The sequence below is a fragment of the Dryobates pubescens genome, chromosome 10 (genome assembly GCF_014839835.1).
Source record: "Dryobates pubescens isolate bDryPub1 chromosome 10, bDryPub1.pri, whole genome shotgun sequence".
Taxonomy (NCBI): domain Eukaryota; kingdom Metazoa; phylum Chordata; class Aves; order Piciformes; family Picidae; genus Dryobates; species Dryobates pubescens.
The window spans coordinates 12,278,252-12,303,675 of NC_071621.1; the positions used below are offsets into that span (position 1 = coordinate 12,278,252).

At 43.5% G+C, this 25,424-nt stretch overlaps 1 protein-coding gene across 1 annotated transcript in view; it reads left to right on the forward strand.

Annotated features, from left to right (window-relative positions):
* TENM4 (teneurin transmembrane protein 4) overlaps positions 1–25,424 on the forward strand; it is a 901,855-nt gene that overhangs the window by 812,939 nt on the left and 63,492 nt on the right. The window contains exons 26-28 of the mRNA XM_054164697.1: positions 2,780–2,800; positions 10,907–11,139; positions 22,411–22,565. Of these exons, the coding sequence (XP_054020672.1) occupies positions 2,780–2,800; positions 10,907–11,139; positions 22,411–22,565 (409 nt within the window). The remainder of the gene's footprint in view (positions 1–2,779; positions 2,801–10,906; positions 11,140–22,410; positions 22,566–25,424) is intronic.

Sequence of the window (25,424 nt, forward strand, 5' to 3'; positions counted from 1 at the left end):
AGAGGATGATCACTCTAGGCAGTCACAGATAGGGATTTTCTAGTTTGTTTGGTTTGTGGGCTGTTTGGGGGTTTTTTTGAGACCAAATATGTCAAAACCTGTCCCTCAGTCCCCAGCTGAACAGCAGTGTCAAGGTGAACATAGAGATGGGTCATAGCTATGGGTCATCTAAGCGTATCTATGGATCATCTGAGCAAAGTGCTCCTTTTAACCTTAAATAGCAGAGTTAAAAGCATATATTAGGAGAAATGTGTAGGATGAGGAAGGAACATCTATTAAAAACAAGGAAGGAGAGAGAAAAGTATAGACTTGTGACAAGTTATGAGAAAATTAAACAGATTCTGACTGAATCAGAAGTTCAGATTGACCTCACTGGAGGTATTTTTTTCCATCTGAAATTCCCACAACAAATACAATTAAGCATTTCAAAGCATCAGGGCCTGATTCTGGACCCTTCGTGGCCAGACAGGACTCACTCCAGGAATGTCATTAGAGCTAAATGAGTGTTTCTGAATGAGTCTTCTCTCCTTGAAGGGCCAGACCTAAGTTTCTGAGGTGTTGATGTGAGGTGACTGTAGTAGGAAGGTTCACATTCCCATTTACCTCTCAAGATCTGGCCTGAAAATGAGAATCTTCCATCAAGTAAGAACCTCTCTGCTCCATTCAGATTTGATGTCCTGACTGCTGAGGACAAAAGCGAGGCTCCATTTCTGTAAGGACTGCCATGTGTGAGCTTACTAGCTAGCTTCCCAGGGCAGCAAGATCCCATACACCATTACCTTGTATTTCTATTTGTGCTGCACGGCTACAGGGGAAAATGAAAGAGCTGATCTGCAGAAACATTGGTGCAAGATCCCATTAGTGCCTCATTTACAGACCAGTCATTAGACCTTCCTGAAGGTCCAATTTGGCACACAGAACCATTGTTGTAGATCATAGTGTATGAGAAGAAAAATCCAGACAGCCATCATAAGGCTGGCACTTAGCGAACATCTGTCTTGATATGCTCACAGGACAACAAGGAAATCAGGAGTCATTGAATTAGGAAGCCCACAATGAGATGTTTACAGTCCAGGCTCAGAGGACTGAGTGTAATGGGTTGGGGCAGGTCCCCTCCCCAGCACAGGCAGAAATAACGACTCAGGCAAACGGATTGCAAAAGTGATGAAAGTTTAAATAGAAAGCAGTGAATGTTACAGAAAACCCAAAGCGCAGGGACAAAGAAAGATCCCATCCCCACCTGAGGGTGCATGCAAAACCCCCAGGGCTCCTTCTTCCCCCTCCCTCTGCTGGGCTAGTCTCAGCTGGCCAGGCCTGAGACTGCCCATCCCCCTGTGGCCTTGGGCCCAGTCAGGCCCATGGCCGGGAGATCTCTCCCCCAGTTACCAAGTCTCGGAGAGGGAAGGAAAGAGAGAAGTGCCAGACTCCGCACTGGATCTTATAGTGGTGCAAAGAATTATGGTAGGAAATACACAATTTCCTGTGTCCATCCCTCTGGGCTGGACTTCTGGACACAGGAAGTGAATGCACCAGGGGGGCACCCAGCTCAAACTACAACAACTGAGGTATCTTCTAAGTAAAAAAGCAAGAACCTGCTTCGTGTTCTTCTGCTACATGATATATGTGAACTCAATATCTCTGATGTTTGTAAGGTGGGAAGCTGAGATAAATCTCCAGGCCTGGTCCATGTTAAAGAACGTAATATTCTTCCAGTGCCAGAAAGTTATTTTAATGGCTAAAGGTGAGATTTCCAGAAGAGCCTAGGTGTTTTGGGGGCCCAAATCCCACTGCAACTGAGTGGGATTAATATCTCATTCCCAGAAGTACCATTTTGAAAACCTGATCCCTGTTTCATTGTCAGTGGAAATACCAGGCCCAGCAGAGGTTTTGCAGAGTATTTCCTGATTGGAAAGGAGAAAATTGGGAGCCTTGATGGAGTGGCCTTGCTGGCTTTTGTGTAGAGCCACAGAGTTAAATTTACTCCAGAGTTAAATCTGCTGGAACGATTGCTGCTTCATCTGTGCAAACACTTAGGTTACTGGATCTAATAAATGTTTCTTCACTCTGATGTGCCATAAAGTAAGTGGGTTCAGATGCTAGCTGACCAAAAGCTGTGGAGGAAAGCCATTGCTTTTGGACTAAATGGAGTTTGCTTGTGTCTTCTCAAATTGGCATCTCCTTGGAGATTAACACCCTGACTATTTGGCTTTGGGGTTTTGCTTAGGAGGATGTGTTTTGAGTGTAGTGTCCTGTTGCAGAGGGGAAAGCAAGTGCATTGTGGGTCACAAGCAGCTGCAGCTGGGTATGTAACTAGACCCTTGAAAAATGTCCAGCTTGGCATCATTTCAGTCCTCTGGGCTAGAGTTCACTAGGTTATGGCAATGAACTGCCACACATAACTGTGCAAACGCTAAGTGGCCTTTGCAAATCAAAAGTAACTGCTTTGAGAGTGGAAAAAAAACAAACCCTCTAAAGATATCTGCATCTAAATGTACTTAGGACTGCTCTGAATGATAAAGTCTGCCTGGTCCTCTCTCTTGCATAACTCCAAGCAGGTGAGATCACACCTCCTGTGCGATGTGCAACAGCACATAAGTGAGCTCACTGCCAAGCAATATCCAACATAAAATATATCAGTGTCATTCCAGCTAAGTCTTTATTTATTATTGCATTGTATGATACAGTTACTGTCAAGTTTTCAATCTGCTAATATTGCATCGAACTGAGCTGCTAACACCTCATTCTTTCTTCTATTCCCTGCTTTCCTGTCTTCTGTCAGAAATAAAGATTTCAGACATAGGTAAGCCAACCAGTAGAGAATTCTTATGCCGCTCCCTGTCTTGTTGCATGTTGTTACACAGTGAGCCACAAGTGCCATTTCCAGATGATTCAATAGCAAATGAAGCTGGCGTGATTAAAACTGGCGTAAGCAATCAGTCATCGGAACTGGGAGCCATTAATCACAGAGCACAGTTGCACAGACTTCTGCATGAGCTGTTTGTTATAGCTGCAGGCAGGGGAAATACAGAGATGAGAAGCAGTGTAACAAGAGGAGGAGGGTGGAAGGAAAAAATGGGTGGGAATGAAGCAAGAAAGTAAAATGAGGACAGCATCAGGATACAGGTCACTAGAGTAGCATGATATAAAAACAGTTCTCATATGTCAGAAGGTCTTTTTGAGTTTGTGGGAGTGTAGCAAGCATAATGAAGGGCCATATGTACCCCAGGATCACCCAGAGAAGTAAGTTTTTGTAACTTTTTGTCAACCTGAGCTATTCATAGAGAGCCCTCGCAATATGTGAAAGTATGTCAGGCTCAGGCAGGAGGCAGAGCAACTCAGAACCTCGGTCAGGAAGTGCAATAAAAAAAGAGAAAGAGTAATGACAAGAAAATAAGATGAAAGAGAGGCTTCTAAATTGGAGCTTTGTCACTAAGAATATTTGTCTTGGGTGCACTGGCATTTCAGTGAGTTTGATCCAATCAGTTGCATTCAGGAAGATGTCAACCTCCTGTCACTGTCTGTGTTTGCAGGGACTTCTCTGGCTCTGACAAGTTTCCCATCCTTCTCCCTGGTTGCTTAGACTGTAGAGTTGGGAATTTATTTTTTTGTATGTGTGTTTGGTTTTCTTTTTGCATTTGGGATTGGGGATTTTTCTTGCTACGTGCTTTTTATTTGCTGCTTCTTTGACTTCGTAGAGGCTGTGTGAAACAAGAAATGTTCATTTTATCTGCATGCCTGGAAACACAATGGAGTAGAAACTTTTTTTGTGTTATTGCCAGAACATTAATGAAGGGCTGAGCATCCACAGTACAGCACACTGGCCCAAAGCAACTATTAGCAGGGCTAGGAGGTTGGTACACAAGAACTCTGCACTGACTGTCTTCATCAGGCTGAGTTCCAGCCCCCTAGCTCCTCCTTCGCATCATTTGAAGGCAATAGAAAAACTAATTTCTCTTTGGAACAGCCAGATTGTATCCTTAATGTCCTAGAAATACACAGCCACTAAGGTACACCTGCTTTGACAATGAAGGTCAGCAGCTGAATAGCTGTTACAAGAAGAGGCTTTATATATGAAGGCAATAACTGAGTGAAGATGTGTGGACTGGCCACAGATGCCACCAGAGCCTTACAAGATTGCCAGGGCTTCAGCCTTTAGGCAATTCCTAAAGTCTAAGTAGTGAAATGAAATAAAAGAAAACTAAGACATGCCTGCATCAGCACAGGGTAGGGCAAAGGGGACCAAAGAGGGAAGAAGTAATTGAGGAGCTCTGGAACAAATATTCCCATCTGTGACTACACTGAGAGAAGTCATTCATGTGAGTTAGCAGCTCCTCTGTGTCGTTTCCCATAATACTTCTTGTTAGGAAGCCTCTTCATAGGGAAATGAGTGGATGTAGATTTAGCTAAATCTCCAGTGCTTTGGGCTCCAGAAGGTCTTAAGTTTGACACCATAAACAGGCAACAGTTGCAAAGGGTGAGTGAGATCCACACCACTGAATCTTGGTGGTTTGGAAAAGCTGCAATGTGTACCCAGCAGCTTCCTCACTTGAGCAGAAAGAATTCATCCCCACTAAGTAGCCTGTGATGAGCTTGAGCTCCAGAGATTCTGGACCTACCAACTAAGAGGCTTGGCCCTACAGGACAGTGTAGGTAGCCCAGGTCTAGCTCTGCAACCTCCAAAACGGCTGTTTGGCAACATGGGGAATGTTAGCTAAGCCAAAACACATCACCCAGTTGTGATGCCTTCCAAGTTTACACCCATTTCTCGCTCAGTAATAGATTAATAGGAACTTTTTCCAGTATGACTGTGTATAGGCCTGTCTTGATGGGCTTACAGAATCTAACAACTTTTTCCAAGCATGGCAATAATAAGTTGCAGTTAATTATCATTATCTTTTCACTGCAGAAGCATGGAGGGTAGTGAGGCATTTGTCTTGCAAATATTAGCCACACTTAGATAGATTCCTCCTTTCTTGTTTCCCATTCATGCCTTAGAAAAACAAATCTATAATTAGTGGCAAAGAAAGGTATCTCAGAAAACTGCCCTAGGATCGGATTAAAAGTCCTTTGCAGTCCCTGGGTTGGCTTATGGCACTGCTGTGAAGTTTTATTATCCAGCCTGTGACACTAGAAGTGCTTTGGGCATCACAGACAAATGGAAAACACTAAAAGGCCAAGTGTAAATTCAGCTCCCTGCACTGTGTAGCCTCCTTATGTATTAATCTATTGAATGTCACCTAGGGAAAAAAAAAAGAAAGAAAAAAAAAGAGCAGTACTTCACACAAGCCATAATAAAATCCTTTGTTTGTGAGCTGCAGGGTGCTTAGCATGGAGTCATGGAAACACAGCCCCACTGAACAAAAAATGCCTGGCTGGAGGAATTTGGTGCTTCTTTAGTCACCAGCAAATGCATGTGGCCGGCAAGACTCAGAGGGTAAAGAGGCAGCTAGCACAGAAAGTTTCATAGAAGGGGTTTCGTGTCTCTAAACAGAGATATCAGATCCAAAGAAGCCTCAGGGTTTTATTCAGTTGTTATGGGTAACTAACTTTGGTGTTGTAACTTCTCCTATCTGTTGACCACAGTGGGAGCCAGAGCTATACTGTTACAGTTATCAGAAATTGTCCCTTAGAGGAGAATTATAGAATGGTTTGGGTTGGAAGGAACCTTAAAGATCATCCCCCCTGCCATGGGCAAGGACAACTTCCAGTGCTCAAAACCCCATGCAACCTAGCCTTGAGTACTTCCAGGGATGGAGGTTGTAGATGCCCTTACATTTGAGAAACTGAGATGTAGTTCATGTTGAAAAATGTCGAAAATGACCCTTACAAATTGTGCCCCCCAAAATGCTATTTCTCTCCACTGCTTATAAAGGGAGTTAAGGCAGCCAATTCAGGTGTCAGCATCTATTATGTAGCCATCTAAAGCTTGGTCACATGAATCTTCTGTCTTTGAACAAAAACCATGAAAAGGTGGAATCTGCTCTGCTGATGCATTATAGGTAACAAACTGAAACCAGGAACCATCTCCCTTTTCTCATCTTTATTTCTTAAACCCTGGCTTTCTATGCTGGAACAGGAGGTTCCTCCAAAACATAGGCTCTGGTCCCAAGGGGATAGTACCAACTTATTCTTAGAACTTGTGTATCTCTCATAGCACTACAGAAGCAATCCACATGAGTGCCACTTGTCCACCTATTCCCCCAATCCCCCAACCTTTTATTCCTTTCTTTCCTCAGAGAATAGTAGAACAGTTTGGACTGGAAAGGACCTTTAAAAGTCATGTAATCCAACCCCTCTGCAATGAGCAGGGACATCTTTAACTAGATCAGGTTGCTCAAAATCCTGTCCAACCTGACCTGGAATGTTTTCAGAGAAGGGGCATCTACCACTTCTTTGGGCAATCTGGGCCAGTATTTTACTATCCCTCAGCGTAAATTAACTAACTAACTAACTAAATGAATAAATAAATAAATAAATAAAAGTCTTCTTATTTGCCAGTCTGAATCTCCCCTACTTTGTTTGAAACCATCATCCCTTGTCCACTCACAAGTCCTGCTAAAATGACTCTCCCCATCTTTCTTATAGGCTCCCTTTAAATACTGGAAGAATCACAGAAAGTTAGGGATTGAAAGGGATCTCTAACACCAAGTCCAACCCCACTTGCCAAGGCAGGATCACCTAGAGCAGGTCACACAGAAATGCATCCAGAGAAGGAGACTCCACAAAGGTGCCACGCCCATGTATAAGGAGTCTCCTAACATATCTGCAGAGCTCCCCAAATAGAGCTGGCACTATCCTGTCCAACTAATGAGAATGACAAGAAGGACAAGGCAGGTGGATGAGCATCCTGGTTTAAGGACATCCCACAAACAGCTGGGCTCAGTGTGAACCCTGAGTTTTTCCCTGTGCTTTTCCAGCACATGGCTGTATCACAAGCACACAAGGAAGCAGTATCACATCCATTTCACTTTGGCCTGTAGAACAACTGCTTATGAAACTGTCCTCATTCCCAGTGACTACACCACCATGCCCACTAATACATAAAGTCTCTACTCTTTGCCAGGGACCAGCCTACCCCATCCCTGCAACTTTGGGTTGTTGCTTCAGGCAATACAGTCCTCAGGGTTACTTCTTCAAAGCCCTAATAGCAAAAGGAATGACCTGATTGGGAAATCAGCTCTTCATCCACAGCCCTTTTCTAGTGGTGGCAGTGTCAATATGGGGGATAAATATTCGAAGACCGCAAATACTATAACAGAATGACTCTTCTGAATAGTGAAAACTCCTGTCTTTTGTTTTGCTCTGTTGCCTAACTAAGCAATGAGAGAGGATGAAAGGGAAAGGAAGAAAAAGAAATTCTCTGCTTTGCCCCAGGCAGATTTATTTCAGTTTTTGTTCAGATCAGTCCAATTTGCCACTTGGATTTGCCTATTGATTGTGGCTTTAAATAAAAAGCAGAGCCCCAGTGTTCCCAGCTCCGTGATCATGGATCATCACAGAGGAAGAGAAGCAGTTTGGGAACTTTTACATTGCTAATGTATGGGGTTTCTTGAGCATCTCTCATCCTGTATGATTTCAAAGTGTTAAACAAGAGCTCCGGTGTATAGTACTGCAATTCATGCAAGGGCAGAGAATGACACCTTCCCAGTGCATGTGCTCACTCCTCCCCTGGGTAGGATGGGGAGGAGAATCAAAAAAAAGTGAAACTCGTTGGTTGAGATAAGAACAGTTTAATAATTGAAATAAAAATTACTTGTAATAATGAAAAGGAAGATAACAAAAGGAGAGGGAAATAAAACGCAAGAAAGCCAAGTGATGCACAGTGCAATTGCTCACCACCCACTGGCCAATGCTCAGCTAGTCCTCAGGCAGCTATCAGCCAGTCCCAGCCAGTTTCTCCTCCAGTTTATATACGAGGCATGATATCATGTGTTATGGAATATGCCTTTGGCCAGTTTGTGTCAGCTGTCCTGTCTGTGTCCCCTCCCAACTTCTTGTGCCCTTTCAGCCTACTCACTGGCAGGGCAGTGTGCGAAGCTGTAAAGTCCTTGACTTAGTACAAACACTACTTAGCAACATCTGAAACATCAGTGTGTTATCAGCATTGTTCTCATACTGAATCCCAAACACAGCACTATACCAGCTACCAGGAAGAAAATTAACTCCATCCCAGCAGAAACCAGGACAGTGGTGAAAACTGCTATCAGAGGCAAGGAAGGTAAATTCCACTTTGACTGTTTTTAACAGTTTGTGGTTTACCTTCCATGCTCCAATGCATCCCAGGTTAAATACTCCATTGCCTAAACCATCCCAGCAGGCCTTCCACCCACAAAAGTTCTGTGTATGGAGCAAGGTGTGGGAGACCATGATAAGCCAAGCTTGTAAATATAAGAAGTTTGGCTGGTAAAAATGAACAGCACTTCCTATGGGTCTCAAAGAGCCATGCAGAAGAAAAGATGTCTTTTGTGTTGGGTGTTCCCATGCCGTTAAACAACGTTAGATTTAGAAAGGTAATTGTGTGTCTTAGGAGTTTCACTATCAGCTCACCAGGTGAAATCCAGACTCAAGTGACTCAAGGTTTTACATGACCCAAGACACAGAATAGAATTATAGAATCATTTTGGTTGGAAGAGACCTTTAAATCCAATCATTAACCCAATACTGCTAAGTCACCACTGAACTATGTCCCTAAGCAATGCATTATTATACTCCTATGGGTAGTTCAATCAACATAAGTTTCTACCTCTGCCTCTTTAAAAGTACTGGTTTAGGTGTGTGTCCCTGTGGCATCCAGCTATGCAGGGGATTAAAAGTTCAACCAATTAGAACTAATTTTGTGATGATTGTGTACACTGAACTTGCCCCTACTTTTTTTTCCCCCAGCATCTATATGCATAGCCTCATTAATAAAAGTAAACTTAAGTTGCCAGAAGCTGCCCAAAGCTCTACCCTGAAAGGACAGTGGGAAGTACTGTTCAGCTTTTCTGCTGGATGAATATTTTGCTTTTGCCTGGTTCTCTGATCCATGGCTAAAAGTAAGCATCATTTGTTTTGGTGTTCATTCTACCTAGCAACCGGGATTATAAAATAGTTTGAAGATCTCTCTGTTCTGCAGAAAGTTGTAATCGATAGTTAAATCCACCAGAGCAAGGCTGTGAAATCCAAAAGTAAATTGTAACAATAGTTCTGGGAGAGGGGAGCAGGAACTTCCAGTTCTGCCACCATTTTTCTCCATCTTTGGGGAAATTATTTGCCTTTGCCCATCTGCAAAGGGCCTGCTGTAAGGCTTGGTGAAAGCTATCTGTGCTTTCCAGGCAAAGACATTACAGAATTGCAAAGTGCCATTAAAGATGTTCTCCTCTTGTCCACTTCTCATGCAAAAGAGAGATTATGAGCAGCTCAAAAGCTGACTGACATTCAGCTGGGCTTTGTTAGGACAGTCAGAAGAAAATGCAAGGCCCTGATCAAACTGGATGATGGATTCCCACAGGAAACTTCTTCCACTGGGGTTGAAGCCACTTGCTTAGTGTGAGTGACAGGCAGGTAAATGAAATAATACCCTACCAGCCTGCTGTCAGTGGAAAGGAATACAGATGGAGACTCAACTGTCAGGCGGAGCTGTCTTGAAGGTCAAAGCATTTTATTTAGCGAGAATCAGTGTCATTTGTGGAGGTGAAATCTGTTCAGATTTTAATAGGATAAATCACAAGGGATACTCCAGAATAAATCAGAAAGGCTTCTTTTTTATTTTTTTAACCAAGGTATTAAGAAATTTGCACAAAGAACCAACTCATATTTTTTTAAAGCACTAAAGACTAATCCAGTAGTTTTTGTGTGTCTGAAGAAGGGTTAATTTTCCTAACATAAAGGTTGAAGGAGAGAGGATATTTCTTATTATGAGGGAGAGAGCCACCTGTGATTGACACTCGGGTTTCTAACCAGCTTCTCTTGGAACAATTCCACCAAGTGCAAAACTGTGACCTATGGCCTATAGGTTTATTATGAATTCTTGGGACCTGATGAGTTTGGACAGCTTTAAGATGTTCTGGAGTAAAGCAGAGACTTCTTCATACTTATTCTAATGACTACTTAGCCTTTCTTAGAAGGAAGGAGACCTGTGTTCAGGCAGCAGATGCTACAAGTTTAATCTCTTGGTTTCTGGCTTAGAAGAGATGCAGCTCAATACACACTAATAGCAAACTCTTAAAGAAGTTAATGTTTAGTATCTATACCAAACTATAGATAGAATCCTTGAAAGACAGTTTTTTAGGGCAAAATTTATCACTCCAAGGACCATTTTGTTTCTGTCTTCGTTGAGGTCCAGCTGAATTCTGTGGCAGGACTGATAACTTCCATGAGAGCAGGTCAGGACTCTAGAGCCTCTGCTGGAGTCAGCAAGAGCACTAGATAAGCCTTGATAAAGTAATCTTGAAGAGTATATATTCAAGTGCTTTTTACTTGGGAGTCTGCTTTTGAGCTTTGGTATTGGGTATTGGGAGGGTAGATTTTTTAATTTCATTTTTTTTGTCTAGTTTTGGTTTTGTTTTTCCTTCGGTCCCTAGTGCACTCTGCTTTCCCTTCACTTTCTGGCACTGCACTAACACCAGTTTCAGGACTGTATCTGTATTAAGTAAATTAAGGACAGTGAGGCACTGGGACTCAACCTGTAGTAGCTCCTAGCATGGTTTTGGCTCAGACTAGTGAGCCCTTTCCTTTAGTAGCTGTTCTCCATGCTCAGGATCCTGCTGTAGCACTCCTTGTACTAATGTTGTTGAACACAGTACTGCTTCACTTTCCCAGTCTGTCTGCCCTGTGCATTTTTATTCTCTGAAGTGCTTGCGTTGCCTGTTGACTTAAGGAAGCAAATAATCCAAGAAAATAATAACATCATACCCTTGTTTTTCAGCCACAGCCCAGCTCATAAGTATTACTTGACCACAGATCCAATCACCGGCTCCATCTACCTCTCCGACACCAACAGCAGACGTATCTATAAAATCAAGTCGACCACATCAGTGAAAGACATCGTGAAGAACTCCGAGGTCTTGGCTGGAACCGGGGATCAGTGCCTCCCGTTCGATGACACCCGCTGCGGAGATGGAGGCAAAGGCACTGATGCTACCCTGACCAATCCTAGGGGTGAGACTGCTTCTTCTCCACAGTGGTTTTTTTTAAGGGGTCTTCTGGAAAGGGGCTCGTTTAGCCACGCCACAGACTGCTTTCCTCTCCAATTCAGAAAACACCACTGAGAGTTTTGCAAGCCACATATACATCATAAGGGCTTGTCTTTGGCAGCACATGGGTACATCCCACCCACAGCCAGTCCTGGTTCTTCTTGTTGAGGTTGCTGGAAGGAGGGCCAAACCAGAGGGTTGTAGTGATGAGCACATGTGCAAAGGGCAATAGAATACATCCACCCATCATTTTATACCCACTTAGCCTTTACTTCTCCTTACCAAATAAGTGTGTTTGGTCTTTCCTAATCTGGACTGGATTCACTTATGTTCAGTTCACTGAGGCTTTCTTGGCAAGCTTTGTTGTCTTGTAGTGATGGAAACAGGGGTAATGGCTTCAAGTTGAAAGAGGATAGATTAAAAATGGATGTTAGGAAGGAATTCTTTACAGTCAGGGTGTTGAGACACTGGAACAGGTTGCCCAGGGAAGTTTTGGATGCCCCCTCCCTGGAGGTGTTCAAGACCAGGTTGGATGGGGCCTTGAGCAACCTGGTCTAGTGGAAGGTGTCCCTGCTCATGGCAGAGAGGGTTTGAATTAGATGATCTTTAAGAACCCTTCCAACTCAAACGAATCTATGATTAAAAAAAACCCAAAACCTCTTCAAACATTGCTATATATAAAAAGTAGCAAAAAAAACCCAGCACAACTCAGAGGTACCCAAAGTGAGGTTTATACGTTGGCGCACTGTATCGTGGCATCCAGCTTAAATCCTATAGGGTTAGACATCTCAATGTGGGAATGGTCTAATTCAGTATGACCTCACCTGGTTCCTGAGTAGTTTACTAAAATATAATAAAGGCACAGTCAAATCAGAAGAAAAGCACCACACAGCCTTCATGCCTCTCAAGTAAACTGTTCAAAACAGGTTTAGCCAAACATATGCAATCCTGTGTGTAGCCAAGACTTCAGTCTGGCAGTCTCAAGGTAACAAGCTCTGCATATGGAGGATGTCACTCCTGCCAGCTGTCCACAGCTCCTCAGGAAAAAAACAAGAATCACAAAAACACGCAGAGTGGATAGTGATGAGGTGGAGGTTACTGTTGGTGTGCACACCTTCTGCATTGCTTCTGAACAGGGCTAAGAATGACACCCATGCATGACTACTTTTAGAAATGTGGCATTTTTGTCTGTGTCTTCTTGCCCAGCTTTTATGAGGAGTTATTCATAGCTTCTTTGCTTTGGCATGAGTGTGCTGCAAGTTTCCCTTTTCCTTCCATCTGGGTAGCTCCCTCCCTGATCACCACAGGAATTTTCAAGTCTATCCTAACCTCTTTGTAAAGCAACCCCTCAGCAAAACCTGGGGATTCTTTAACAATTTATTTCAGGCAAGATGAAGACAGTTGAGTTGTTGTTTCTCTTCTTGGCTAGACTAAGGAAGTTGACACAGAGATGACATTATTGTCACTGAATCCAGGAAACTCAAACTGAGTTACTGTCCATTTGTGTCAGCTCCAGTTGTGATTTCTTTTTTTTATCTTTTTTGTTACTTGTTGGCTCATTGTTTTCTGGCAGAATGGGGAAAAATAAAACTTGAGAAACTTGTTCTGTGCCAAAAAGCACAGAAAGACAAATTGCTACCTGTGTAATATTCAAAGGGCCCAACATGGTTTCCAAGCACTCTAGACTCCCATGAGGTGCTCATTATGCTGGGATGAAGTTATTGCCCGAGGCACAGATATAGAAAGGGAACAGCTACCTGTGGTCAGGTTGCAGTGTAGAAATTGGCTCACTGAATTGAGAGAGGTGAGTGAAAAGAAAATTAGGTGACTTGGGCAGAGAGATGCAGAGAGTCCAGCAGATGAGTCATAAGATCAGGGAATGCAGAAATCTGTAATCCAGTTTTCTACACCACTTTGATGTGCAAAAAAAAACCCCAACAGCAAAACTTTTGTTGGACCTCCATTCTCCCTTGTACAAGATAAGAAAAATATTATTCATTTCCTTACATGGGTGGATGTTGCAAGGTTTAGATGAATTATGTTTCTGCTTTGCTCTGGGAAATAGAGCTCTGGAGTTCAAAGCTTTCAGTACTGAAATCCTTCTTGTTGGCAATTCAAGCTCTCAGGAGACTGTTCTTCCACCTCAATCACATAGCGGCAAAATGCATGCATTCATTCCTCACAGCTCTGAAATTTCACAAAATAGGAGTAAATTGAGGGTGAAAGAGGATATGACATGAAGCAAAATGACAACAAGAAAATAATAATCCAGAAAGCCCACACTGCCAATGGAAAGTTTGTAAACAGTCTTCCCTCATCTGGTTTCAGCCTGAGTTTGCAAAGTCTGCCGAGACAATAGCTTTGGCAGGTGTGACTCACTTCCAGTTCACTTCAATACATGATTAACAGTCAAAACTCACACTGACAGTGTAATGTCAGCTTTCTTTATACCTTCACAGCAGTTCATCCTAGTAGAAAAATCCAGCAAATTCCCTCCCTTCGTGTGATTGTTTTTCATAATAGTTCAAAGTAAAGATGATTTATTGTACAAGTAACCAGTAGACCATAAGTTACCCTCTGCTTCCCTGTCTTGGCAAGGGAACAGACACTCATAAGTGAATGGTCAGAGGAAATTAGAAAATTATTCTGTAGCTGTAGAGATAGCAGCTGACCAGAGAAGGTCTTGAAAAGTTCAGCTCTTCAGGAATCACTGCTCTTCATTGAACTCGACTTTTTAAGGCTAAAGGTTTTTTACTTTTGACTGAAGATAATTGTTCCATGCAAAATAGGATTTGTGTATTTTAAGGGCATCTTTGCACTCGTTCATAAACTGTAAGAAAACAAGGTCTTGTCTCCACTTTCAGGAGGTTTTAATTAGCTGATATTTGCAGCTCGCTGGAAAATACACAGAATACACTCCTGACGGGTAAGAAAAAACAATTCATAAAGGCTGGAGAGTCAGTCATGAGGTGTCAACACATATTTTTACAGCTGCCTTTAGCATCCAATCTGTTTTTGCTTCTCTTCTCAGTGGGAAGAGAGAGGAAGCCTGAAAGTGGTTGATTCTATGCCAGTGCTTGTGTTCAAAGTGGGACGACCCACATTCTAGGAGTGACGATTGCCTCCCGGAGGTGATAGGCTGAAGGATGAGGTCCCCACCTTTTCCCCCCAGTTTTGATCACTTCTTCCAGTTCCCACCTTACCTCCTGAGTGCACAACTTCATAGAATCTTAGAATCACAGAATGGTTTAGGTTGGAAGGGACCTCCAGAGACATCTTTGTGTGCTTTGACAGGGGGCTTGGACTAGAAGATCTCTAGATGTTCCTTCTAACCCCTAACATTCTATGATTCTATGATCTTTCATTAGATCAGGTTCCTCAAAGCCCCATCCAACCTGATGGAGCTTAAATAAGTCCAGTGGTGGAGCATCCACAATTTCTCTGGACAACCTGTTCCAGTGTCTCACCATCCTCTGTCCTCCTGGATAAAGGTTCTTGTGCTTCCCTTTCTTAAAGGCACAGCCTAAAACGGTCACACCATTGAAGAAGCATCCCTTTATATGATCAGCATTAGGAAGGATAAGAGCCAGAAATGTGAAATTTCCCTGTCTTTGGTTTCTCTGACAAAAGTCAGCTGTACAAATACAGGACAGGTAGACCAACAGATGCAGTAGTGGTGGCAGTTGCTTGGTCAGGGTATTTATCACAGCTGTTAGGAACCAGTCTGATACTTCCAGTTCATTTGCCACAGAGCACAGCAAAGCATTCAGATGCTAATGAATTTCAATATATCCTTGCAAATTAAAGTGTTACCACTTTCTAATTATCATCTGCTAATAACGATCCTCTTCTACAAGCAATCTAAAGAAAAATTAAAACTCCAGCTTGTCACAGCATTTGTTTTCATCTGAGTACTCATCAGTGGATCTCCTTGGGAAAATGTTGTGGCAGAGAAATTACCAAGGAGTTTACAATTAGGGGAGATTGCAGTGACAAGCCTGACACAATAGGAAGAAGGTTTCAGAAGGGACATGAGGGAGGATGGAGCATCTCATTCATTTAGCACCACAAAACCAATGCAAAATTGAAGTAATTAATTTGGGGACAGATTGCTTCCTTTGCTGTGTCCTGCTAAATGTGTAAACAACATCTCAGTTGTTCTCTAAGTGTTCATGAGTTCCACAAAATTAGAAGAAGAAACTCAATTCTTCACAACTTGGTAACATTTTGATTGTCCAGTGCTAAGGGCCACGTAAGGGAAGAGCAGAGGCTGACCAAACAGAATTTATTGTCTCTTACTGTAGCCAGAAAAGACACATAGGGAAAGGGGCATTGGTAATGTGGCCTTTCATAGAATTCATAGAATGTGTTTTGGTTGGAAAAGACCTTTAAGATCATGGAGTCCAACCATTATCTAACTCTACCAAGACAGGTACTGAATCATGTAACTCAGCACTACATCTCAGCCTTTTTGAAACATTTCCAGGAATGAGGATTCAACCACCTCCCTGAGGACTCTCTTCCAGTGTTTGAGAACACTTTCAGTCAAGTTGCTTCTAAGATCTAACCTAAACCTCCCTTGATGCAACTTGAGGCCACTTCCTCCTTTCCCATCACATGTCACTAGGGAGAAGAAACCAACCCCCACACAGCTCTATCCTCCTTTCAGGGAGCTGCAGAGAGCCTGGCTGATTCTAGTCCACTCCAGATTCTAGTCATTGACATTTGAGGCGCCCTCTGAAAAGGCTGTACCGCTGCTTAGATACCACCATGAACTTGCCTCCCTGATCACTTAGCTTTTTTCCCTTCCAGACATCCTGTGCTAACAATTTTCATGATTTTTTCAGCCACAGCATGAAAAATTGTGATCTTCTTGAGGCCAGATCGTTGCTTTCTGGTTTTCTCTCTGTGCCTATCCTAATCCAATCCTGGCTTCTAGCTCCCTTCTGGACCACTGGTGAGCACAAAGCTGATCTTTGCAGAAAACTTTTCACAGGGATTCTGAAATCTATTTCCTCTGATCTATTTTACGGCTTGCCGTGGCGTATGGGTAGTTAGGCTTACTCCTTCCCCTGTGAATTCCTGTCTACTTATTGACATTGATTTTCATCTACCATTTTATCACTCAGTCATTCAGCATCCATCCAGACAAGAAAGCTCCAAATTTGGATTCCTTTAGCACCTATTTTTTTAGTTAAAAGAGTTGTGGTTTGGTTTTTTTACCCCTAAGCAGAGCTACATGTGCAATGCAATCCCTTTTAGCAGTTCATCTTCTAGAACAAACCTTCCGCGTCCAAGTAGCTATTTGCAGTGTATGTTGTGCTGTCACCTCCCTGCACTACAAGGTCCTGACATTTGAAGCAAATGTCATCTGATCATAACTTTCTATCAGCACAACTCACTGGTGTGATGCACGTGGTGCTACAAGTCCTTGTTTCTTCTGGGATCTCCAACTATCCAAGAGGAGCCAACATGATTCCATAGCAAATGTATCGCATATCTCAGAGCTTAAAGATTGGAACTGCAACGCTACCTGGGTAGGGATAGCAGATGTTTTCTTTCAGTAACTGTAAGAGTGAACTTTGAGCTGTATGCTGAAAATCTTTAATCCCCTTATGTTCCTATGGAAACATGAGAGGAGCTTTCTGCCAAAGCAAGCCAAGGCCTTTAGCTTTACATGCATAACATGTGAATTACCCATTTCTGTGCCCATTTGCAGGAGCCAGCTCCTAGCACTGGAACCATGCCATTATCGGAAAGGAAACACAGAAAGGTCCAATCTAACCTCTACAATCTGCTGCAAAGAAACCATGAGATGCTTCTTTCCCTCTATACAGAAGTCATCCATCCAAAGACCTTTGCATGTGGGAGAGCAGGGTTCCTCTCTGTAGTTAGATTTGATTCCAAAACAATCAGCTCAAGTCAGGAAGGGATAGCAGCACTTGCTGTGTGAGGAGCATCTGCAAATGGGAATTTAGGGTTTTCACTGACTGCAAATTCTGTTACCCTGCAGAACATCCTAGGAAATGCAAAGCAATTGAGATTGCTTAGCCTCCATGAAAGAGGGATAAGCAGAGAAGTGCTCTGTGATAAGAACACATATGCACATGCCATTGCCCTGGAGCAGGATGATAAGTGATAACTTTGCTATGCCACTTCAACTCACTTGAGTGTGCAAGCTCTTTGTCTAAGCTGGAATGCAAAAGAAAGTTGTGCTCTATCAACAGATCAGAGCTGGCTCAAGAGCCAGAGTAGGTACAGGTTGTTATTACTGTAACTGGTTAATCAGACCAGCCATCAGACCTCAGCTCTGCACACCCTGAGCGGCTGTCAGCACACACTGCTGATAAATCCAATTCAATACATATGGAACTAGCTAAGAGAGGAAATTCTGCCTCATTTAAAATTGCATTATCCACCTTGCTACCCTTCACTGGCTTTTGGCCTGTCACACAGACTAATGGACAGGTGCCCTGAAAAATACTTGTTGTGAATCTAGGAATGGCTAAGAGCATCTTGTATTTGACAAAAGCCAATTAGGATCAACTAAACCTTCTATCAGGCCTCTTCCAAGAAAGCACGTCTGCCATATTGCTGAAAGAGCTCAGTTGTATTCCTGGTTGTCAAGCAAACACCAAGAAATATCCAAGAACTTGCCATTCAGTGGGCAGAATAATTAAAGCAGCAGTAACCTTCAACAGCAAGATGCCAGTGACAGGTGACATGTGCCAATATCCTGGATCACTCATTGGATGGGGCAACAACTGGCACACAATGCTGACAGATCTCATGGCAGATAAAGATAGCTTCCTGAAAGCCATCAGTGCCTGTGAGATATTGATGCTTATACCACCCTCTGCAAGCTTTTGACAAAGTGCTAAGATACCACAAATGAGTTTAGACTGTATGGCAAGAGTAAATGGCCACAACTATGGCTTCTCTTTTAGACTGGATATTAGGAAATATATCTTTACTGAAGAGTGGCCAGGCATTGGAACAGGCTGCCTAGGGACGTGGTGGAGTCATCATCCCCTGGAGGTGTTCAAAAAATGTAGATGTGGCACTTCGAGACATGTTTAGTGGGCATAGAGGTCTTGTCCAACCTCAATGATTCTCTGATTCTCCCATAACGTTCCGATGTGCAACAGGTCCCTGTCACTCGTCTTTGAGGTTCTTGTTTCATGGGCCTGCAAAGATCAGCCCTATCTTGGCATGAATTAAACATAGGTACTGGAATGTAGAACTAGAAGCAATCTTTTGGGTCATTTAGTCCTGTCATCCATTATCTCAGCAATCCTGTCATATAATCCTCTCCAAAATTAATGAACTTCATCTTAAAAGCAGCAAGTAATTTTTTTCCTCACTGCCCTAGAGGCTATTCTGAAACCTCACTACTCTGACGGTCAAATACCCAATCCAGGTCAAAACGATGTCCTTCAGACAAAGAGATGCTGTGAAGAACTAAGAAAAATGCTGGTTTCACCTTCCAGTGAAAATGCACAGCTCCCATTCAGCTCAATGATCTGAAACTTCAGCTCCTTGACTCCTAATTGAATTTGAATCCACAAGTTGCAGCCCTCTCTGAGTCCCTTCCTTTACCTCAGATCAGTGGAGAAGTTACAGAATCACAGAATATATCTGACTGGAAGAGACCTCCAAGACCATCCAGTCCAACCCTTGACCCAGCACTACAGGGTCAACACTAAACCATGTCCCTAAGCACCAAGTCCACAAGCTGCTTGAATACCCCCAGGGATGGTGACTCCACCACTGCCCTGGGCAGACCACTCCAATGTTTGAGAACACTTTCAGTGACGAAATGTTTTCTAATATCCAGCCTGAACCCCTCCAGTGGTGCAGCTTGAAACCATTTCCTCTAGTCTGTCGCTTGTCATCGAGGAGAAGAGGCTGGTCCCCTTCTCACTCCAACTTCCCTTCAGGTAGCTGTAAAGAACAATAGGGTCTCCCCTCATCCTTCTCTGCCCTAGACTGAACAACCCCAGCTCCCTCAGTTTGTTCTTTCCCTCAAACAATGACTTAGTCCTGAGGTTTTCCTGTCATTACATCCAGGCTCGGTTATCTTCTCTGGGTCTCTCTCTGGCCAAATACAATACATTTTGCCACATATCATCCACCTCTGTGGCTTCCAGCCTGTGTCATAGGCACAGTGATGCCTGAAGGTCATGATTTTAATTGCCAAAGCAATCAGGGGATTAGTCCCTGCTACGTAAAAGTCTAAAATTTTTGATCTGTGAACTGCTGTACTTCACAGCATAGCTCACAGTGGATGAAGATGGAGGGTAAATGTTTCAAACTAGGGGATCTGGCTGTAAAACAGCATTCTGGAGGAACACAAGATCTGATGGCTTCTCAGAAACATTCTCCAAGCTTTCCATCTGAACAGATTTTCCATCATTTCTGTCACCACAATGACAGCCAAAAAAAAAAAAAGAACACCAAAAAAAAAAACCCCCAAACCAAAAACAACAAACCCAGCTACGATAGTGAGGATTCGTTTCAACAACTTCTTCTGTCTACAATATAAATGTTTCCTTTGGAGGGATTTGCTGTAGTCTCCATTTATAGGCAGTGGGGAGGAAAAGGTGTTTCTCAAAGGATTCACATAATCTCTTCAGGATATCAGCTTTGGGGTGATATGAATGGCACCCTGGAAGCAGGCATTTCTCTCCATTGACTGGAAAAGCTCCAGATGCTTGCTTGGATGCACAATGCAGATGTCTGCTTTTTGCTGAGGGATTGCTACCCTGCTAGTGAAAGAAACCGAATGGGGAGATCCTCTAACATTCATACATTCATATATTCCAAGCAGAATTTCACTTGCATGGAAAAGGGTGTTACAGGCTTCTACATTTTTTCACTCTTCTATTACATTCTTCTGGTGTCTCTAAGACACTCAAATATTATGCTGAGTGGCATTCTGCCACCTTAGGGTGGATGAGATGGATGACTCTATTAGGATCTGTGGAGTTATTTTTAATTTATACTAGCATAAAAGGGAGGTGAATGGGGCCCTTAGCTTCATACTCCTGCCTTAGTCATGGTCTTTCTCTGTGACCTTGTGAAAATTGCTTTATCTGTTATTTTCCCAATATGTAAAATCAGGGTGTTCACACTCACAGACTGCTATGAGGTGTAATTAGTAAGTGTAAAGCACCATGAAATCCTCTGATGGAAGATGCAGAGTATAGCTGGCATGGGATAAAAGAGGTTTTGCTAACATAACAAATACTTGAGAAATGATGCTGAGGGGCAAGTGAAATGGCTTGTAGCTGCAGGTGAGGAAACAAGAAGCAGCAGCCTATAGCTCCAGTTGGCAGACTTCAGATCCACTGACAGGAGTATGTCTACAAAGGAGGGTTAGACAACAGAATGAATCACTTAACAGATGTCAGAAACAGATGAAATACATCCAATTGGTAGGATTGTCCTAGGAAAAAAACCTTCCACATTCATCCATCTGAAATTTGGTTGACCTGATGGATCTTTCACAGCCTTCTTCATTGCTACTTCTGAAAGATTCGCCAGTGTAACATTTCCATGTGCATGGCTGAATAGACAACCATGAGAAGCAATACCATGTTTCTGAACATGCAGACACCTAGTTAGATAACCAGAGGATCATTTCAGCTGGAAAAAAACCTTCAAGATTATCAACTGTTAACCCAACACCACCATGCCCACTAAACCATGTCCCAAATTGTCATGTCTGCATGTGTTTTAAACACTTCAGGGATGGTGACTCCACCACATCCCTGAGCAGCCTCATCAGTGCTTGACCACTCTTTCAGTAAAGAATTTTTTCATAATATCCAATCTAAACCTGCCTAGATACCACTTGAGGCCATTTCCTCATGTCCTCGTTAGGAAGCCTTTCCCTTTCAGAAGTTCACCGAATGCCATGCCCTTCTCCAGAAGTGAACAGGGGTTTCTAAATTGCACCTCGTGTGTGGTGGCTTGACCCTGGCTGAACACCCAAGTACCTGCCAAAGCCTCTCAGCTGGACAAGGGAGAGAAAAATAGAATGAAAAGTTTGTATGTTAAGGTAAGGACAGGGAGAGATCACTCAGCAATTACTGGCATAGACAAAACAGACCCTGCAGAAAAACAAAATCAATTAATTACCAATCAAATCAGAGTGGGATAATGATAAATAAAAGTTAATTCTTAAAAAACACCTTCCCCTCACTCCTCCCTTCTTCTCAGGCTTAACAACTTCTCCGATTTCTCTGTCTCCTCCCCGCTAGCAATGCAAGGGGACAGGGAATGGGGATTGTGGTCAGTTCATCATATGTCATCTCTGCTGCTCCCTACTCAGGGGAAGGACTCCTCACACTCTTCCCATCCTCCAGCATGGGATCCCTCCCATGTGAGAGAACTTCTCCCATGGGCTACAGTTCTTCACAATCTGCTCTAACACAGGTCCTTCTCAAGCGGTGTAGTCCTTCAGAAGCAAACTGCTTCAGCATGGATACCCCACAAAGTCATAAGTCCTACCAGCAAACCTGCTCCAGCATGGGCTCCCCTATCCTTGAATTCACAGGTCCTGCTGGAAGCCTGCTCGAGAATGGGCTTCCCACAAGGTCACAACCCCTTCAGACATCCACCTGGACTGCAGGTGGATATCTGCTCCACTGTTAACCTCCATGGGCTGCAGGCAGACAGCCTGCCTCACTGCAGTCTTCACCACAAGCTGCAGGAGAATCTTGGCTCCAGCACCTGGAGCATCTCCCCCTCCTTATGCAGTGACCTTGGTGCCTGCAGTTCTTTATTCTCTCATGTTCTCCCTCCTCTCTCTGGCTGTAATTGCTGTTGCATGGTAACTTTTTCCCATTCTCTAATATGTTGTTGTCACAGAGGTGATACAACCATTGCTGATGGGCTTGGCCTTGACCAGCAGGTCCATCTTGGAGCCAGATGAAATTGGCTCTGTCCAACACAGGGGAAGCTTCTAGCAGCTTCTCACAGAAGCCACCCATGTTACCCTCTTCTACTAAAGCCAGGTGGAAGTGCCTTCCATGGAATGGTGCCATTTCAAAGCTCCTGATAACCAGGACTCCCACATGTCCAGCTCTCATCTCATCCCTTTTGAATGCCATAAAATATATTGCTTTGAACCAAAACATGTGGCCCTACTCTTTCATCACCATCTTCTATTCATCTCATAGTTGAGAGGTTGCCATAACTTGGTGACTATCTTGCTTTTTTTGCTCCTCAGGCATCACTGTGGACAAGTTTGGGCTGATTTACTTTGTGGATGGCACAATGATCAGGCGGATTGATCAGAATGGGATCATCTCAACGGTGCTGGGCTCCAATGACTTGACATCTGCTCGGCCTCTCAGCTGTGACTCTGTCATGGACATTTCTCAGGTAAGATGATGGTTTGGTTTGGTTTCTACAGAATACAAGCCTATACATTCACCCCATCTGCATGCCCATGTGTCTCCTCAATTTTGACAAAGGTAAGGGCTCCAGGACAATTACATCTCTACATTATTGTTGGTATGAAACTGGCTGGGTCAAAAAGAAAGATCCTATAAAGACTGAAGGAAAGACCTAGCTGACCTAGCTCAGAAATCTCTGGGAAGAGAGATCTTAAAGACACAGAATAGAGAATGCAGAATTAACCAGGTTGGAAATGATCTTCGAGATCATTGAGTCCAACCTATCACCCAACACCATCTAATCAACTAAACCATGGCATCAAGTGCCTCATCCAGTCTCCTCTTAAACACCTCCAGTGATGGCAACTCTACCACCTCCCAGGGCAGCCCATTCCAATGGCCAGTCTCTCTTTCTGGGAAGAATTTCTTCCTAACATCCAGCCTAAACCTCCCCTGGTGCAGCTTGAGACTGTGTCCTCTTGTTCTGTCACAGCTTGTCTGGGAGAAGAGACCAACCCCCACCTGGCCACAACCTCCCTTCAGGTAGTTGTAGAAAGCAATGAGTCTCCTCTGAGCCTCCTCTTCTCCAGGCTAAGCAACCCCAGCTCCCTCAGCCTCTCCTCAAAGGGCTGTGCTCCAAACCCCTCACCAGCTTTGTTGCCCTTCTCTGGACACATTCCAGCAAGTCAACATCTTTCCTAAACTGAGGGGCCCGGAAGTGGACACAGCACTCAAGCTGTGGCCTAACCAGTGCTGAGTACAGGGGCAAAATTACTTCCCTGCTCCTGCTGGCCACACTATTTCTGATGCAGTTCAGGATGCCATTGTCCTTCTTGGCCACCTGGACACACTGCTGGCTCATGTTCAGCCTGCTATCAACCACTACCCCCAGGTCCCTCTCTGCCTGGCCACTCTCCAGCCACTCTGACCCCATCCTATAGCACTGCATGGGGTTGCTGCGGCCAATGTGTAGAACCCGGCACTTGGATGTGTTAAATCTCATGCCCTTGGACTCTGCCCATCTGTCCAGCCTGTCAAGGTCCCTCTGTAAAGCCCTCCTACCCTCTAACAGATCAACACCTCAGATGTCTCAGCCACAGAAGAAGCTTCTTTCAGAGCTAGGAGACATTAAAACCAGCTTTCATTAGCCTCATTTCTCAGGAAACAAGTTGCTTTAAACTATAAGGAGAGGCTGAGGGAGCTGAGGTTGTTTATCCTGGAGAAGAGGAGACTCAGGGGAGACCTTATTGCTCTCTACAACTTCTAGAAAGGAGGTTGTAGCCAGGTGGGGGTCAGTCTCTTCTCCCAGGCAACCAGTGGCAGAACAAGAGGACATAGTCTCAAGCTGTGCCAGGGGAAGTTTAGGCTGGATGTTAGGAAGAAATTCTTCACAGAAAGAGAGATTGGCCATTGGGATGGGCTGCCTGGGGAGGTGGCAGAGTCACTGTCCCTAGAAGTGTTTAAAAAAACACTGGGTGAGGCACTTAGTGCCATGGTTTAGTTGATTAGATAGTGTTGGGTGATAGGTTGGACTTGATGATCTCAGGGGTCCTTTTCAACCCGGTTAATTCTGTGAGTCTGTAAAAAGACCAGGCAACCATATTCATTTTAGTGGTGCTGTATGCCATGTTCTAACAACTTAGCTAAACACAGGATTTTTTCCTTTGCTTCCCCCCATCCTAATTTGGCCCAGCACAATTTTAAACCTGCATTAAATTAGCGTCTAGAAAATACCGATTGGATGCTGTGGTGCCAAAATTAGCAACAGCAGGAAAACAAGAATCTTGAATTGCATCAGATTGAAAATTGGTTGCAGCTACCATCATGCTGAGCTTTTAAGTCCTGCTGCTTAAAGGTGGAGAGGAAAAAAAAAAGAGAGAGAGAGAGAGAGAGAGAGAGAGAGAGAACAAGAAATCTCAGTTTAACGATTGCTTTCCTTGTCCATGGCACAGAAGGGAACTCTGCTACAACCCAGTACTTGATTTTATGGGGCACTGGCCAACCTGTCAAATTGCCAGTTTGGAGGCTTTGTAAGCTTTGTGTCACTTGTTGTTTTCCTGGTTACAGGAATGTTGCCCTCTCCTATGAAAATATAGATCATAGCTGGAGGGCTAAGCACTGTTATTCAGCCACAATAGATGTCAACAGGGTTTCCTTTTTGTAACTACCTAGATAATTTCTGTGCTTCCACATGGAATCTGTTCTTCTTGGTTTTCCTTCTAATTTGAAAAGATTGTTCTTGCTTCTTTACAACTAGTTCCCACTGTTCTCAATTTATGAACATGCTGAAATTATGAGTTTAAAAGCTCTCAGGCCTTCTACAGAGGAAAATTTGGCTGGGTGAAGGCCACCTTGAGTATGTTTTTTTCTCTCTGAATTTCAGAGGCAGTTTCCACAAGACTGTTGTGGACTGAGGCTTCAAAAATCGTTTTCTAGCAGTTGTGTACCTTATATGCATGCCAATTTACCATTTCTGAGATGAGCTAAAATAGACTAGCTGAAGACTCCTTTTTTCTCTTCATGAAATGACAGGGGCCATTTTTAGGTTAACCTGTAATGTGATGGACAGATTAACAGGTACTGTTCTGGACAGACACACCAAAACCAAGTTTAATTAAAACAAAACAAAACAAAACACCAACAGCCCAAACCAGGCCACAAAAATCCTTAGCTTGGGTAATAGCTTTTCATCATTTACAGTGACTAGAAGGATCTTTTCTGTCAGGTCCCTGAGGCTCCCTGGAACATGAGGACATGAAATATTTAGCTGCCAATGTTGACAAGGAATGGTTTTTAAGAAATTGAAAATTCCCATGTCAGTTCAGAATAAACTCTGCTCTTGATG